Source organism: Conger conger, chromosome 7, assembly GCF_963514075.1.
Source record: "Conger conger chromosome 7, fConCon1.1, whole genome shotgun sequence".
Lineage (NCBI taxonomy): Eukaryota > Metazoa > Chordata > Actinopteri > Anguilliformes > Congridae > Conger > Conger conger.
This window is the reverse complement of record NC_083766.1, coordinates 32,981,026-32,999,424: the sequence shown is the minus strand read 5'-3', so window position 1 is coordinate 32,999,424 and position 18,399 is coordinate 32,981,026. Positions and strand designations below refer to the sequence as shown.

Here is an 18,399-nt window from a genome sequence, read left to right as displayed (position 1 = left end):
CATTTGAATTCAGAAATCTGCACTGAAAGCAATGCCAGGATTCTATGCGCGTGGTCTGGACTGCCTCGCCACCCCCACCTCCCTCCTCAACTCCTCCCAAAATGGACCATTCACAAGTAAATTGTATTGGAGGTGAGGGAGACTGGGAGAGGGATAATGTTGGTAGAGGGATTATGATCTGAAAATAGCAAAATGCATTCTCCACACAGGCCCCAGTTGGGATTTCAACTAGAACATCGCTGTTGTGAAGCAATGGTGTTATCCACTGCACCACTATGCCACCACACAGCTCATGCCAGAAATCTCACAATGAAATCCATACTCCCGGTTTTGCAACCTGTGCATTTGATTTGTCAATCTGTACCCTCAGTTTGGTAAACTGGCTTGATTTGCCAATCCCTACCCTCAGTTTTGGAAAGACAAACTGAGTACACGCACTGCAAAACTGAGTGTATGTACTGGCAGACTGCAGTTTAAAAAAACTGAGGGTGCAGGTTGGTAAACCGAGGGTGCAGAATGCAAAACGAAGAGTATGGATTTCCATGTTGAACATTTTTTTTAACAAGGGTGTCTAGGGGGGCTCCATACATCTCAGGTCTTGCCACAGCATCTCTTTTTGGTTCAAATCAGGACACTGTCTAGACCACTCCAAAATGTTTAAATTTTTGGTCGTATCATTGTCTTGCTGCATGACCCAGTTATGCTTCAGGTCACAGACAGATGACTGCACATTCTCCTTCAGATTATTTAAAGGCAGAATTCATAGTTCCTTCAATACTCACAAGATGGTCCCAAGGCAGTAAAGCATCCCCACCCATCATACTAGCACCGGCATATTTTAATGTTGTTCTTACTGTTAAATACTTTATGCCAGACATAATGTGACCTGTGGCTTGGGGATAATTCAGGTGCTTTTTAAAAAAAAGACTAGCATTGATGTTTCTTATTGATGGCAGAGGTTTCCACCTTGCTACCCTCCCATGAATCCCTTTTGTGTCCAGTTTAGTTATAGTCGTGAACACTGACCTTAGGGTAGAGAGGCCTGCAGCTCTTTCAATGCTCTTCTTGGATCTTTGTGACTTCCTGGATGAGTTGTCGCTGCACCCTTAGAGAAAATTTGACTGTCCGCCCACTCCTGGGGAGATTCAGCACAAGTTTCACTCCATTTAGATATAATAGCTCTGACTGTGGTTCAGTGTGGTCCCAGAGCTTTAACTGATATATTTCAACACATATTTTCTTATCTGTCCTGGAATTTCGTTTGATCATGGCACAGTGTGCCTGTAGAAATTTTGTGGTGACTACTTCACTCTGATGGTAAGGTTCAATAGGGAGGTAAAGCTGTCCCGCTGAATGGCATTTATAGTTTCATAGTAGCACCGGTAGTGTGAGTGTGTCCAGCTGGATTGCATGCTTCCAACGGGACACTTATTTTGCATGGTTATTTTTCCTTTGTTATTTTTGAAGGGGATCCTGGGTGGAGACCATGCAAATGATTTGCAACCGAGTACTAAATATTATCACATCCACTGAGCCTTGTTGCACTTCTCCCATTGGTTTCTTGCAAGCCAGATGCTGCCAGTGAGAAAGAAACCAATGGGCGTTTGTTTTTTACATTTTGTTTCTTTAATTTCATGAAGCAGCCATTGTTTTGACAAAGACAACCCCGCCCTCTCTATGCGGCTTAAGCTGCCATCAGGCAGCCCCGACATGATGTCCCCCCACTCGCTCCTACAGATGTGTCCGTGTCTCACATGCACCGTGGGCCCTGGACACGCTACAGACTGCTGCTACCCATCGATTCAGCCCTTGGGGAGGGAATTATATTCCACAGCCCCCACATGACCGCTTATGTAACACGAATCACAAAGGGGGGTGGGGGGTGGGGGGGTGGTGGTAAACGATCAATGGATATCTGACAAGCTCATTAACTGCGGCTGACCGTGTGTTAGTTTACCCGTGAGCCGAGTGACGTTTCTTATGCAGTGTTTTCTTGTTTTAGTGTACTAGCCTTAATTCTATTCCGTTCTTTCCTTCATTTACTTAATTCCTTATCGTGCCAATGTTGTACATATTACAGTATAAGCACAATCTTAAAAAACACCCACTACTACATGGCTTTGCAGCAGCTCACAAAAAACAGAAGTGAATAAATTTGATGTACAAAACATATTTTAATAAATTATTCTGGTAATGCAGGTTTACCAGAATTTCAACATGGAGTACAATCTAAACATGAGCAAACTTTACTTCGGTTTGTTTTTTTCCTGCATATTTTTGTTCACCACACACAGCATTATTAGATATTATTCTTTGTAATTATTATTATTGTTGCTATTATTCTCATTATTAGTAATATTTCACAGCAATACCCCCAGTCTCACACAGTATAATGTAGAGCAGGTTTCTTCGGTTCTCAGACACACAGATCCCATTTCCTTAATTATAGCCAATGAAACAAATAAAACAGAGTACACAACATAGTGTACATGGATATTACAGGCATACTAATACAGGCTGACATGTTCAGCCCCTGCCCCGCGACACAGTGTTGCAACACTGCAATCTGGTTTAAACTGGGACGATGAAGCAAAAATCTATCACACCAAATCCGAACTGAGACACAACTACATTAAATATTCTTATGAATATTTCACATTTCTTCAATGCTGTGTCCATTTCATCTCAGTGCATTCTGCACATAAGAATACAGGACTGCTTTTGATTTTGACCGAAGTACAGGAAACAACCAAATCAATTCAAAATCAGTCTTCACACAAGATTTTGGACAAATGTGCCTCCACAGCAACAACATCAGACAAGGTTGTTTACCTGGCCTGTCTTCACTAAGAGGTAGGATGAGTGCAGGAGGGGTCTTATGTTATGCACACCAGATTGCAGTGTTTTTTTTTCCTTCTTTTAAAAAACATAAGTCTTGCTGTGGCCATTGTCAATCCCTTTTCAATAGCTGTCAAACTTTGGCAGAACAAATGAGATATTTAAAGCCAAAAATTAAATGCACATGTAAATATACACATTATTGATTAATAATCAATTACAACCTATAAGAGCAAATTATACACAAATAAGTTTCTTTTTTCCTAGTACAAAATACAACTAGAAGATAGGAAAGGTTATACTGTACCCATATGGTTTCTTTTTACTTGTTTTATATTGTCAGAGACTAGAGGAAGCACATCCCAGAAGCAGGCTAATAAAATGAAGAAGAAAGACATCTACACAAATACTAATCGGGAGTTATTTTTGTTATTATCGGAGAGTTTCTATGCTCCAGCTGAGCTTACAAAGTCAGAGGTATGAAGGTCTGCTCTTACCTAAAGCTCTGTGACAGGCATCTGCATCCACTGTTAGTACAAATATATGCAAGAAAAAATATTTTTTTAAATTATTCAAGCATTGATCGGAAGTTATGCAATTGACCCTTCACTAAACCCGTCTTCCAAGTGCCAATACAGGACACAGAATGGTGCATACAGTATATCATCCAATCAATGCCTGACAACTGCTACTGGGCAGTGGACCTCCTTCAAGCCTTCTTAGTTGTAGGCTAGCGGTTAGCTTATTATGATTATGGTCAAACGGTGCACTTGGGGAACTTGCAAAAGTCATATTCCGTATCCAAAGAGTTTGGAGGAGGATGCAATTTTTTTCAGTTTCCATAACTAGAATTGAACAATGAAAATGAAGGCTGTGCATAAAAGGGGGGCTTAGCAAAGGGTCTATTCTTAGCTGCAGACAGAATGATTGTAGGCGTGTGAGTGCGTGTTAATGTGAATACACAAGACCTGATGCCACACTTTATATCAGAACAGACCATGAGAAAGTGTAATCTGTAAAAAAGGTCCACAGATACAGTTATAGATTTCCAGTCTACAGAAGAATATACAACAAAAAATGTCCATACATGTTTCCCACCATGGAATAGGTATAGGAACACAAATCAATTTAAACTTTGAGCAAATACAATTATTCAATATTTACAGTGAAGTTGACTGTAATTGGGATACAAATCCAGAGGAGAAAAGATAGGAAGAATTAAAAACTCTCGACCACAGCAGACAGGTCACAGTCAAATATGGTATGGGCACACAACAGTTTTCAGTTTTCAGTGAGGTTTGAATTGTGTTGCTGAAAAGCCCTGAGCTAAGCCAGAGTTCATTGGATTCCTGGTAAATAAACTGGATACAGCAAGACAACCAGTGATATATGCCTTTGCACACTTTCCATAAAGATATTAACATACAAACACTTACATACCTGTACACACAACACGCATACACATACAAGAAACTCAGTCACAACATATACATTTAAGCAAAAAAAAAGGTAGAAATACTTTCATTTGTGCAAAGCTATGAACACACACACACACACACACACACACACACACACAAACACAAGTTCTCCCAAATCATACAAGCAAATTCCCCTTAACAGCTGTAACAAAATAAAAAGGCAAGGAAACATGACAAACCATTAATTTACAGCTTTAGGGACAAACTATGTTCCATTAAATTTCTCTAGATGCTACCTCAGTTTGGAAGACACGGGTTATCTACCAGCTAATCAAAGGCATTCTTGGTCTTTAATTTTGTCCTTTTATACTGTAATTATTCCCTTGTCAGGAGAATTTTTCCTTTTCATTTCAATCCAACAGGGCAGCCTCAGTTCATAAAACAAAACCATAGAAGGTAAAACATGTCCTCCGAGACAGGAAAAGTATACTGTAAGATAATGCCTATTTTCTTGAGGACTTTCAGTCATTATGAGAAGTACAAAAGTTCAAGTTTTCAATGCATCTGTTGTTGTAGGTGATATTTACATTGACCTGGTAAGAATTTGGCCTGTAATAAACAATAGAACAGGTGCAATACCAGTGGTTTGTTGAGTTAAAACACAGTGACTGAATAGCACATACATCAGAGTGATGTACCAGTTCTCACAGTCATACTGTTACAACACTTCACACTTAAAATTGTTGTAAGCACAGAATATTGTCTTTTGGCTGGGAGTGAATATTTAACAGTTTCTTAAAATAAACATTTTATAATCTATAATGAGTAGATAATACATATAAAACAAATCAAACAACAAAATAAAATAAGGAAATCACTTGTGTGTGGCGGAACATTTTCTCTCCGTAAATAATATCCAAGAACAGCAGGAATCCACAGAAATATTTTAAGAACAATACTATTCAATTACTTTGATTTGTGTTATTTAAAACGAAAATACCCAGCAAGTGCCTATAGATTGTCTGTCATGCATCACTGCTTGCGTAACAGACTCCCTGGTACAGGGAACCCAGAAGACCACAAGCCAAAAGGCTTTTAAGAGCAGCAGATATAAAATGGTACAGGAGCGGTTCTGTGAAGCTGGAGTTGTGTTCACTGAGAAACGTAAGGAACCCCCCCCCCCCCCCCCCATCAGAAGCGACAGAATAAAATGGGGGAGCAGGAAGATAACCTCATGTAACAAGGGAATGGAATTGATAATAGAGGAGTGCAATTCACAGTGAACTTATAAAGCTTCCCTTCTCACAGATTAAATAAATACAATGCATAGCTTTAAGGAGATACAGACACAGAGGGAGGGTATAGGAAAAGGAAAAGGGAGGAAGAGATGCCTGATGCAAGTCAGAAGGAGCAACAGGGACAGGAAATGATTCCAGTTGTTTGCAACAAAGAATGATCAGTCTGCTTTTTTCACATTAACCTCTGCCACCATATATGGTGCCTCCTTCTCCGTTTCCTTCACCTGGACCCAATAATTGACTAACGTTACCGACAGATGTAATCATAAAAATACTTGACAGTGCTTGGGTTAGGGTATCCTGAGTTTCAGTAGAATAGCTCTTGTTCAGTCTTAAGAGGGATAGTGAACAACACAAATGTACTATATCACTTTTCCATTTTGGAAAAAAATGTAAGCAAGAGGGAAAATAATGAAATTGGTGGGAAGCATTAGATTTATAGGAAGACTAACGGGCAGGCACAGGCACACACACTGTCAGAGGTCGATAGATACAGCAGTGTAAAAACAATTCTATCAGTTTCAAAAGGTTTCTTGTGTTTGTTCCTCATCTACTTGAGAATGTTCTTTTGGTTCCCTCATTTCATTTCATTTTGCCACAAAATTAAATAAAAGAAAACCACAAATAAACAAATGTACACAAAACAAATTAATACTTTATGTATATTGAATCCAGATACACTACCATGAAAAATAAAAGCTCCCCTAAGCTGAAAAATGCAATTTTGCAATTCTTAATCGTCTCTTGTGTTTCCCACACAATAGTAGGCTATCCATACCAATGGCTTCCTGCCCACTTTAAGTGATCATCCCATGTTTAAGTTATAGAGAACATTAATCCAGAGAGGCCCTTAACAAATCCAGTGTGAGGCAAATCGGTCCCCTAAGATCCAGCATATCCAACATGCACTCCCGCCATTCTTCGCACACATATCTATTGCACACCCTTCTATAGAAAACCTGCCATTCTTCCTCCAGTGCAGTAGGGCCCCCAATCAAAGATGCGGGAGATCAAGCTGACCTGTCTCCATGCAATTTATATAATTTCATAAAAATCGAGAAATATTTTCTGCATTTTCTTCCAATTTGGACAACAGTGATTCGAACTTGACTTAATTTTAAGAAAATAAAGTGCAATGAAATAACCTTTCAGCCTGGGACACTTCAGCATAATTTCACCCAGTAAAATATTGTGCAATTCAGGGTACCAAGATACTTTACTGTTCGGCCCTTTACGCGGAGTGTCCCAACTCGCTCTGCATTTATGCATACTTTTCTCAGTACTCTTTTGACAGTATTGCATTGTGTTTATTTATACTACTGGCAATGCTAATATAATATTCTATACATTGAGAGGAGTCAGAGGCAATAGTAGGTATGAGGGTTTTTGTCATTACAAAAGTTGGCACATTTTAAAAATTAAAGAGAAGGGTCAGGCTTGCTGGTAATTCAACTGAGGTTTCACTACTGACCCCCTCCCACCAAACTCTCAAGGTTCAGTTTGGTTTAAAAATATTTCATTATATTTTGGTTGACCTGAACACACTCTCATAATACTGTAAGTGACAATAATAATGTCTTGCTGATCCTTACCCATCTCCTTCTTCCTTTCTTCTCCAACAACTTTTTTTTTAACCTCTTTAGATGGAATAATCAGTTTCGGATTAGGATATGATCACCACTGCCTCTCCTCCTTTCCTTAAATTCAATCCTCTTCTTTGTTCCGCATTCCCTCATTCTTTCCTATTCCCTCTGTCCCCTCAAAACCCAACTATCTCGTGCATTATCTATATTTCATAAGCACTAATAGATCATGTTTATCAGCTATACCCCATATCTCCACTCTGCCATGTCGTAACTCATTCTTGCCCTCCCTCCACCTCCACCTCCTCCTTCTGGAACCCTGGTCTCGCCTCCTTCAGACCTGTGTCTCTAGGCCGCAGAGCTTTGGGGTGAGGATGCGGGGCGTGATGCCAGAATTGAGGTCCCTCTCGAATTCCAGCAGCTGGCCCATGAAGTTGAGGTTGGGCGAGACCACGGGCCGTCGGCTTCGGACATACTTGTAGGCGTCCATCATGGTCATGAGGGTGTGCTTCATCAGGTAGGCGATGACGATGGTTGCGGAGCGGGACACGCCCGCCTGGCAGTGTACCAGCACGCCTCGCCCGGTCTGGTGAGCCTCCTCTGTGGGCGAGAGGGAATTGTAAGACATGTTCCCAAAATATGGTTTCCTTCATCTGTCAAGACCTCATTTCACCTCTTTCTTTGAGTGCTTATATTCTACTTTAATTCTTTCTCTCTCAGTAACCCATTGCTTCTCATTTTCCCTCTCAACCTCCCATATGGAAAAGTCCTACAAAGACCTATCAAGATTCTTATGCGTTCAATACAAATCATATACGTAACACATATGGCAGCTAACACACAAACAAAATTTATGTTAGATTATAGGAAGGTCTGACAGATATGTCATGGCAAATGTATACGGCACAGATAAGGTCTAACATACAGTATATATGGTGAGAAATCTGTGAGACCAAATTCACTGTATATGTGTTCATACAAATTTCAGCATGTAGAAGTCTTTACCCAAATAGTTATTTTAGTACTACAATGTCCATTTCTGACAGCCTAAATTGCCCTTCAACCCCAAGACTTTGGCATACGTTAAATGTTTCAAAACATTGTACTTTAGTTGTATTAAATGTATTACATATACAAAACATATTACTGTAAAAATACACTTTAAATCTGCATATGTGTAGCTTTATGAATTTAATGTATTCTTTCTAATATGAAAGTGGCCATAAACATGACATGAACAATATAAGTCATTACTTGAATAACTATAACAGATTTTTGTAGGTTTCCATATGTCTTTCCTCCGTGTCTACTCCCACAGAGCAAATCAAAGGAAGCATGTCAAGGGAATATTCTTCAAGAGCACAGTCATGGCCCAGCTAGTCAACAATATAAAAATAACTCATCAGAAATGACTATTACAGCTTTTAGAACTGAGTGAGAGAGACAAGACAGAACTAGACACAGAGCAGTGTACAGTGAAAGAGACAAGTCACTCTTCCCCTCACCGATGAACTCGAACACCTCCTCGAAGTACTGCCGAAGATTCTGCCTGCTATTATCTGTGGCGGGAAGCCTTTTGTAGCGGACCAGACCAGTGTCTAGGTGGTAGAGGGGCAGGTGAGTGGTGACATTGACCACAAAGCCAATGTTGAACTGTAGCAGCAGGTTGAGGTCTTGGGCATCCCTCTCATTGCCGAGGAAGAGGAAAGGCAATATGGGGCTGATGGTGGCATTCTCCACATCGGGGGTCATCACACTCTCGTCCGACAGGGAAGCTGGGAGCGAGGAGGAGAGCGGGAGAGAGAGGTGCACTGGGAGGAAGAGAACAATGACATAATTTTGATGAAAGACATTACGATTTTGCTTTCAATACTTTTGGGAAATGCAGTTACTGTTTATATTGACAGCAAAATGTTTTCCTGCATTGCATGGGCAAATATGCAAACCCCAAATGCCCCTCTACAAACCAGTGTGAAGCTTGCTGGACCTGTCCTGAACACCACCAAAACTGTCAACAAAAAACCCCACTAAACTTGAAATAACATTTAAAAAAACATGAATTGCTTGAAAGATCCCCATTGGCCATCTGGGCACCCGTGGCTTGCTATCTGCATACGTGTATGTTTGGGTCTCCTCCACCCTGATCGGTAGGAAAAGAAACAGCAGGATGGCACCATGAGGAAATCATTTTGGCCATATATGAGCTTCCTTGTACCTCGGTTGCTAAAAATTTTAATTACTTATCCATTTTACTAAATTAAGTTATTAATTAAATGATGTAGTAGCAATTATTTTGTCTCCATTTAAAAACAAGTTTTGGATTGATCCTGCCAGCGCTGACTGAAGCAGGAACCTCCATAGGGCAGAACACAATCGCCGTGTTCCTCACTTTTTAGCGACCCCCACTGGTCGATCAGGCACCTGCATACTCCATGTCAAAGTCACACAGGAAGCTTCTTCCTCTGACTCTGCTCTGCGCAAGCTGGGCTGTAGTCTGCAGTGACAAAAGAAGCCACTGGCGACACCATGCCTTTGGTGGAGACACTCTTCCAAATCGGCAGTGGGGTTAGTGCATGAAATGACAGATTCCACATTCCAAAACCTGGTTGGGAATAGAAAAAACGCTGGCCCACAGATTCTGTTTTAACAGCTATGGGGTTTGATTTCTTAAATTCGATCTCCTCCATCAAGAGTGGCTTGAAGCTTTGGATATTTTTTAATCCAACGTATTAATGTATCAAAGTATCAAAAAGCACTTTGTTGCCTACACTTGCAGTTATGCCAAACAAGATAAAAATACATCTTAAGGACTATGGCATTGTTGTTTACTAAAAGGGAAACGTGATGTTTTACTCTGCTGTAAGGGACATGACACCAACTATGCCAGCATTAATGAAAAAAAACCCCATAAAAGAACATTTAGAAGAGTATTCATCTTCCACAGTATGGAACTAGGTATACACAGCAGCAGAGAGAGGAAATAGGCAAAAAGCAAGAAGTACCACAGACCTGGAGTAGCAGCCAGTGTCTTTTTAATTAGACATGCTTATTCCACTGAATTAGTTGATTACCCTTATACACTTTTTGTGAATACTGAAATTGTTTTAACTAAGTCTGTGAACTGTGTGATTTACTGTGTATGGCATTTTAATTATTGTGGCTGCTGTCTTGGATGGGTCTCCCTCAAGACAAGATTTTCTTTTTTTTATCTCATGGGATTTTCTGGTCAAATAAAGCAGTATAAAAATAAGAGAGAGCAGCAGAGACTAGAGGCAAGGCAACCTGGCAGCACAAACATCAATATTTCTCCAGAGAGAGTGAGAGCAAGCAAAAAAAAAAATCAATATTTGACTACTGTGACTGTGCCACATCCTCATTAGAGATTCAAAAAACAAAACAAAAGTAAGATTATATTTTGTCTTACACATCAGGTTTATAGTTACAAATTGTATTAGCATGGCAGTAACAAAGGAGCAATGATCATGTCAATACTAGGCAAGCCACCCTCAGGGCTAAATAATAAACAAAGAGGGAACAAGAGCAGAGAGGAAGGCTCTTTGTTCAGAAAGTGGTTTCATGAAGCCGAGTTCTCCTCCTTACCTCTCTCGTTCTCCTGGTCCTGCTCCCTGTTGAGCGAGTTTAGGACCAGGTGGAGGGAGTGGGCGGAGGGGAGGGTGTGTCCGCTCTCTCTGTCCCTGGCTATGGGCTTGTTGAGAGTGGTGTGAGCCGAAGGCAGTGGGGAGTAGGAAGGAGGAGACTGGGGAGATGGGGAACGGGGAGAGGGGGAGCGGGGAAATCCGATTTCATCGTCTAGCCCATTGAAGTCCCCCATGTCTCCCCCCTTGGACCAGAGCCTCTTCAGGGAGTCATGGCCCACGTCCTGACCAGTCCCAGACCCGATAAAGTCCAGGACCGCCATTTTGCCCTGCTGGAGGCGTCGTCTACCCACGTTGTCGGTCAGCTGAGAGCGTGTGAACTCCAGGAGATTCCGGCAGTCCAGGATTACAGGACTGGTCCCGTTCATGTCACTCTGGCTGTGATGAGTGTGGACACTCCTGGGTCCCAGGCCCATACCCACACCACTGTGGCCCGGCTGGGTTTTGGACCTTGTCATCTTTTTAGCCAGCTCCTCGGGCCAGATTGTGCGAACGCTGTAATCGTCATCGTCGGGCAGGTATCCCCCTATAGCCGCATGCGTTCCAACGCCCCTGCCCATCCCAGGTGGCCTCCCCCGGCGGGGGTTGAAGGTCACCACGATGGGGTCGCTGCTGCAGTAGCTGCAGGTGGAGCTGCCCGTCTGACTCGCTTTGGGGTTGCAGCCGCCCACACAGCTTTGGAGAGCCCGCAAGGGAGAGGAAGACAGAGGGGCACAGGGCAGACACCCGCCCACAAGTTTTTTGCGGAAGGCAGAGGGGCTCTCGTAGCCTCCCACTTCCCCAGAACAGGAAGTGCAGCGGAGGGGCCTGAGGAGACCTGCGCGGCAGTCCGACACAACGCTATTGGACGAGGAGGTGTTGGGGGTGGAGGTGGTGGACAGGCACCCGCCCAGTGTTCTCAGGCCCATGGTTCCGGACGAGACCTCTCTGCCTCGGCTGCCGCCGACACCGCCTCCCCCGTGAGGGCGAGGAAGGGAGGAAGAGTGGCTCCCACTGGCCCCTTGGTGTCCCGTCGAATGACTATCTCCTCCCCCACAACGCACCAGCCTCCAGCAGCCACAGCTGAAGGGCTGCGAGAAGTCGATAGTGCAAGTGTGGTCTGGGCTGGGGAAGCCGTCTGCGCAGGAGGGGCTGGGCAGGATGGCAGAGATGGGCAGGTCGTGGAAGTGAAAGGCGGGGTGCTCGTGACTGCGAGACGGGCGGGGCTGAGTGATCTGGTGAAAAGAGGGTAGCGGTGGGGCCTGAGAGGAGAGGCGGGCACCCGTGGAGTAGCGGGTGGTGGAGGGAGTGGAACTGTGGTAACGGGGTAGACTATGGGGGTTTTGGGGGTGGTGTACGGGTCCCAGTTTGGAGTTCTCTTTGTCACCCAAGCCCAGCCCCTCCTGATGGGCTCGGGTGCAGAAAGTGTCACCCGGAAAGTTGGACTGGTGGGCCGACGGCCTGTCTCTCAAGCTCCCAAACCTGGGATACAGGCCCTGAGCTGGAACAAATCCTCGAAGCTCTCCGGTGGACACAGACGGCTGGCTTTGATGGTGGCTCCCTTGCTGCTCCCTGCTCTGGTCCTGATTCCGTGGGTGACTCAGGAGCTGCTGCGCTAGCCCACCACACTTTGCCGACGCCTCCGCACGTTTACCGTCCCCCTTTCCGAGCTCAAGGTGCAAGGACAACCTCTTCTCCCTGTTTCCTTTCACAGTACCCTCGTGGCTTACGCTGATCTTCTGTCCTTTATCCAAAATGGTCCCGCCACCACCCGCACCTCCGCCTCTCCCCAGGGAGAGCTGGATGTCTATGGTGTGTGTGCGCTTATGTTTCCCTGGCCCAAGAGTTGCCTCACTTTGCCCGTGGCTGAAGGTGTTGCTCCACCCAGAGTCGAGGCCTCTGTCCTCTTCGTACCTGAGAGGAGGCCCGCACTTGTGTTCCAAAGTTGAGGAGACAGAGGAGGAAGGGCAGGGGTGAGGGCGAGATAGATGAGGTTGTGTGGGACAACTGCGGGTAGAGGCGTTTTGGGGGTGCTGAAGGGTGGTCTGGGGGGATTCCCCATGCAGGGCTAAGCTCTTGGGGCGCTGAATGCTCACTATGCGCTCGTCAAGAGGGAGAGGAGGCATCTGCGTAGGCTGTGTTGTGTGTAGGTGGTGTTTGCGGAGTGTGTGAAAGAGAAAGTGGGGGAAGGAAAAAAGGGAGAGAAAAATAAGACAGAAAGTTTACATTATCATTTAAATCTCATGAGGCAGAGAAGATCAGGAGGCCAGAGGAATGGATTACATAGCAGAGCAACTCAAGCACACACTTGCATGCCAAACCCCTGTACAAAGCATACAATACACTCATTTCACATACACGCATCCAGGCAGACCAGTGCCAGATCCTCGTCCAATTTTTTCCTGCCTTCATGCCATGTCAGGTGGTTGTGTTGACCCAGTTTTGTCATGGCATGAGTCAACATCGCTCTGGTCACATTCACTCACTCCACAAACACCTCAGCAGCACACTTATGCACACCAAAAGGGGTATTTTTCTGATGACAGACCAGAACATGCACACACACATATACACACAAATTCAAAAGCGTGCACACACACGCAAGATGACAAACAATATTTATAACAAAGCAAATTTGTGCTGATCACTTCTCATCAACATAATCATCACCAAATGAACAATAAGTCAAAGCAAAAAAGCCAAACCAGCACGGTCAACAAGCGCTCGCTTGCTAGAGGTTATAAAATGCTAAAGCAAGGATATTGCTGGAGGGCCTTTGGTTGAATCCAGTAAATACATTAATGTTATTCTTGGTAATGACATTAGGATGGTAATGATGAGGATTATGATGATTATTTTTATGATGGTGCTCAAAAAAGTTGCAATAATGTGATTGTCTAAATAATATTTGACAAACCACTAAAATACAGTATCCTGTTCCACATGCAAAACATTCTATACTGTAAACTGGCAAGATAAAATAGTTCCCATTTTCCTCTGCCACTGCTGCTGATCAGCCAACTAGAGTCTTGTGATTACGGGTCAAATCACTGCAAGAAGTGACAATATCACCTCCTGGCCAAGGCAACACCCATTAACAGATGACTGGGAGTGAAGCATCTGATGAAGTATTGAAAATTTTGGAATTGCAAAAACACAGTAACAGAAGTATGCTTTATGCTAAGCTCTGCATTTTTAAACTTGTATCTGCAGTGGCAGAATGTGTTTCTGTGCCTTTGTAGATCAGCTTGCCCCTCAAAATAACTCTCACGTTTTTAGACAGTTAACATTGCTTCACTTAGGCCATATTTGCATGGTAAGTGGAGAAATGGCTGAGCCCAGGGTCATTTGAAGGGCTAATTATACAAGACCCAGTCGCAAGCACAAAATAAGCATAGCATGTTCTGGAATGGTATGGCAGGTTGGATGCAAAAAGTTCAACAGACACATGTTTTTGCCAGACTAGGCCACAAGACTGCTAGCATGTAAGGTGTTGAATAAGCATTTTCAGATGCGTCTAGTAGCTATATAAGATAACTGCATTTGTGTCAATGTCATTAAAGATTAAATTATGATAATTATCACCCAAATTAGTACCGGTCCAAAATAATATGTCAGCAGTGAGGCCTGCACCTGTCATAATGCATGCCCTGCAGCAAAAACCTAAAAAAAAAATCTGATTACATAGCGCGTTCATATTACATCCATTGTTGCCATATGATGGTGATTCTGACTGTGATGCTCGACCTTTGCGCATGTGGGTCAGTTGATGGTCTTGTGTAAGCTACGTCTTTTTACACACTAAAGCCGGGCCTGTTGATGGCTTGCTCAGGGGTTAAAAACAATACAGGCGAAGAAAGGGGCACTCTGCTTACACATTACACATCAGTGGCATTATCCATTTTTTTCCCGATAAATAAGGAGGCTGAGAGGAAGGGGAAGGGGTTGCAGTTGGAGGAGCATCGGAGGTATCGTTTTCCGTAGCCGGTTAAAAAATAATGCAACCCCTGTTTAACACATGCCCGCTCCATTCATGTTCAAGATCAAGTGGTTCGCTCCCGAATGGTTTCCAGGCGCACTACCACAGTGACACAACAGAGACAGATCTTTATTTCTGCAGATTTAAGGGGTACGAGACCCACTCTCGAAAATAGTTCATACAGTATGAGTGCACCTGCATGCGAGCGAGTATGTGACTGTCGCACATGCATGTGTATACATGCAAGTAAAAACATTTTATGGCGACAAAGCATAATATTAAGCGAACATACTGCTTGCAAAAAAAAACAAAAAACCTGAAAATACTTTAATATGTCATGCAACTAAAATCTTTTAATCCACTTACATTAGGATTTCCGTCGTATCGTCATGATTTCTGAATAATGCATATCCTTGCGTTTTTGCGGCGACACTCTTGCTCTGTGGCTAAATCCAGACATGTAGCTAGCTAGCAATGTCTTCATATATTTTACAGAAATGCAAGGGATAGTTCATTAATCATTAATCTGTCCTCGTGTCCAGGGTCAACCGATATCAGAATTTTCGCGCATCATCTATATTAAATCAGGGGGGGGGGCTACAGTCGCTAAAAATGAAAAAAAATCACTTTGACCCTTTTTAGTAAAAATGCAGGCACTACAACTGGATCCCCGTGTATGTGTGTATGAGTGTGCGCGGGTTTATCCATGGTGCGCGCGCGCGCGTGTGTATTCGGGCAAGGGGGGGGGGGGGTCTGCACAGAGGATGACATCACCCTGCCCCAATTGGCAGGCTCAGTTTGATGAACAGAGCTGGCAAATTCTGTATTCTATAAAACATGTGTGTGTGTGCAATTAAGGCGGCCTGCTCCATTTACGTATGATGTGTAGGCGGTGTATATATCAAATAGCGAGGGGTGACAGAGGACGATATATATTATTGCAGCCTACTCGAAATTCTAAATTATGTAAGGTGCAAAGCGTCGAAATCGAATGTGTCGGATTAGTGAGTATCAGTTTAATTATTTATCTTGTACTCTCACAAAAAGATAAACCTATACGTGTTCATCGACAAACAACAATTAATGTACACGCACAGCGGCTCATCTAACAGGAAGGCATATAGCTATTCATTGTTCTGCCTGCAACTATTGTTGAATGGGATGACGTCATGATTGACGCTCTTTATGCGGCCCCGACACCCCTTCTCGTCTTTTCCTTTCAGTTCATCTACGATTAATTTTATACATCCTGGTCATGTGGTCTGACATGACCAGGACTGCGTGTATACTTTTTTTGCGGTTCTCGTAAATGGTTTGATATAGTATTTATTTGAATGCTCATCTTGATTTGTCACAACTTCACAGTGTAAATTCACCATTATGTACACTGTACGAAAAATAGAAATGTATCCCTTATTTTTGAACACTCTCTGAGCTATATTTATGAGCATGTTCTCAGCTGATTAAATCTAATGGTATAACAATGAATTAAACAATCGACCATATCATATCTATATCATTAAATCGAGAATCTAAGTGGGTGGGAAGGGCTTTAGGCAGAATCTGAAATGCTCCCACTGAGGCAAGAAGAGAGAAAGTGAGGTTAGAGAATGAGAGTGAAGAAGGCTTCCAAGTGCATCCATCAATTCTCTCCCTGGCCAATAGGGAATATGCAGTTACCATTTATAGCAGACTATGGTCCCTTTGTGCTGCGAGAATGCCTAGGCCATATAATTCTGCCATAAGAACGGCAGCCACAAGCATTAAATGGCAGCCACTCACCCTGAAAGCGGAAAACAACAGTACATATAGCCACTGGCTATATGATTCATACAACAAAGGCTTGTAAATAATAACCTGGGGACTGCCTCATAGGGTGCTACAGTATGTAATTGGCACAGGTGAATGACAGGTATTTAGTCAGGAAGGAACTACTATTGTAAACGAGGACAGTGAATTGCTGATGAAACCCCCCCTCCATGTACCACCCTGTGGATTTATTTTATATAACACATTCCAGATTAAAAAAGAGAGCATGTGAAATGAATTTACAGTATATATAAAATCAAATCATATTAGGCTTCAGACCAAAATAAGAGATTCACATCAGTTCCACTTATTTTATCCAGGTCAGTACCAGAAAGGCAGAATAACATATCTGAAAGATTATACTCATGCAATATTCTGTATTATGAGTGGAAGGATAGAATGATGCCAGCTAGTTAAAATGCAAATCCACTTCACATTTTATCTCCACCCACCTGCACTGGCACGAACAGTACCAAGGACACACTATTTCTGCAAATGAGGCAGCTATAATTTTATACATCCACTTCTGCTTACATCTCAAAACTCTCCCCTATTGTGAGGAAGCAATGGATTCAATGTATGAGAAGATGAAAGGGCCATGAGCACCATGAGTGGAAACAAAACAGATCAATACAATCATTCCTGGCAGCTGACCTGTCAGTGTTTCCTTGATCTTTGAAATACTGACCCCTTGTGTTGAAAACTGTAATGGTAACACCAATGGTACCGTTGATTAAAATGTGTTTATTGATAATAGTTTTTATTTGGAAAGGTTACAAATATCATACATGTGGTTGAAATTGAAAGGATTACAATTGTTGTTACACCATGAATTCCATTTTTCTTTAGTTTTCCCTCCCTCCCAGTATCCCACCTTAGCCCTGCACATAAAATATTTTAAATTGATTGAGCTATTGTTTGAAAAAGTATAAGCTCTATGTTTAAACACTGGTTTCAGGACAAAACAATGACTGGTTATCAACTGGCTTGCAGTATGACTCAAAGATAATCAAATTCATAAATACTGTATGCAAAACCTGTGGTATTAATAATCATCTCTTTTACATGAAATCAAAGTCATGGCATTTATAAGAATTATTTATTTACAGAAGTACAACCAAAAAGATAAATACTGCACATTTAAAATTTTAAGCGTGTTCATTTTCCTCTTTTTGGTCACCTCTACAATATCAAATATTATGGTTTATTTATTTTTAATAAATAACACAAATACATCTAGTGGTTTCCTATTAGTGCCAAGTGCATTTTCCTGACATTGACTGTAGTCATCTTCACCACATGTCATGGCTTTTTCAGTGACAGATTTGAACCTGAGTATTTATGAGCAATTATGGAATAATGCCTGAGACACTTTCATAAACCAGGCCTGATTTAATTAAGGAATTCTGGGTAGTGGTATTCTACGTGCCATAGTGCATACAAACCATACTGGTCCCACATGGCAACCATTTAAGTGATTTCACTATGTTAATGACAGAAATAAATATATATAGTAGAAAGGGAAACACCCAATGCACTACAAGCCAGCTAATGAAAGGAGGATCCAATAGGTGCTCTACAACCAGGACAGACAGATTACACGAGACTCCTTACCCGGACAACTTCACAGGGACTAGCCAAAATAAGAGATGTGCTCCAACGTGTGTTCCACTGGGTGCTCCACTGTCTCTTATTTCAGGCTAGCCCCTGTGAGGAGTCATCATTACATATATACAGTAGTTCATGTTTCTCATGCTCTTAACAAATGTGATAATTTCATAATGGTTGGGGTGGATGCAGAAACAGGTAATAATCTAGACAGAAGTTTCAATAGACCGA

The 18,399-nt window shown here is 42.5% G+C and overlaps 1 protein-coding gene across 1 annotated transcript; it reads right to left on the bottom strand.

The window, feature by feature from the left end:
• Positions 1–7,471: 7,471 nt before the first annotated feature.
• Positions 7,472–12,898, bottom strand: si:dkey-175m17.7 (uncharacterized). Its single transcript, XM_061249380.1, has 3 exons — positions 10,738–12,898; positions 8,643–8,948; positions 7,472–7,737 (listed from the first exon to the last, which is right to left on the bottom strand). Exons 1-3 carry the CDS (start codon positions 12,896–12,898, stop codon positions 7,472–7,474), a joined length of 2,733 nt encoding a protein of 910 aa, XP_061105364.1.
• Positions 12,899–18,399: the final 5,501 nt, after the last annotated feature.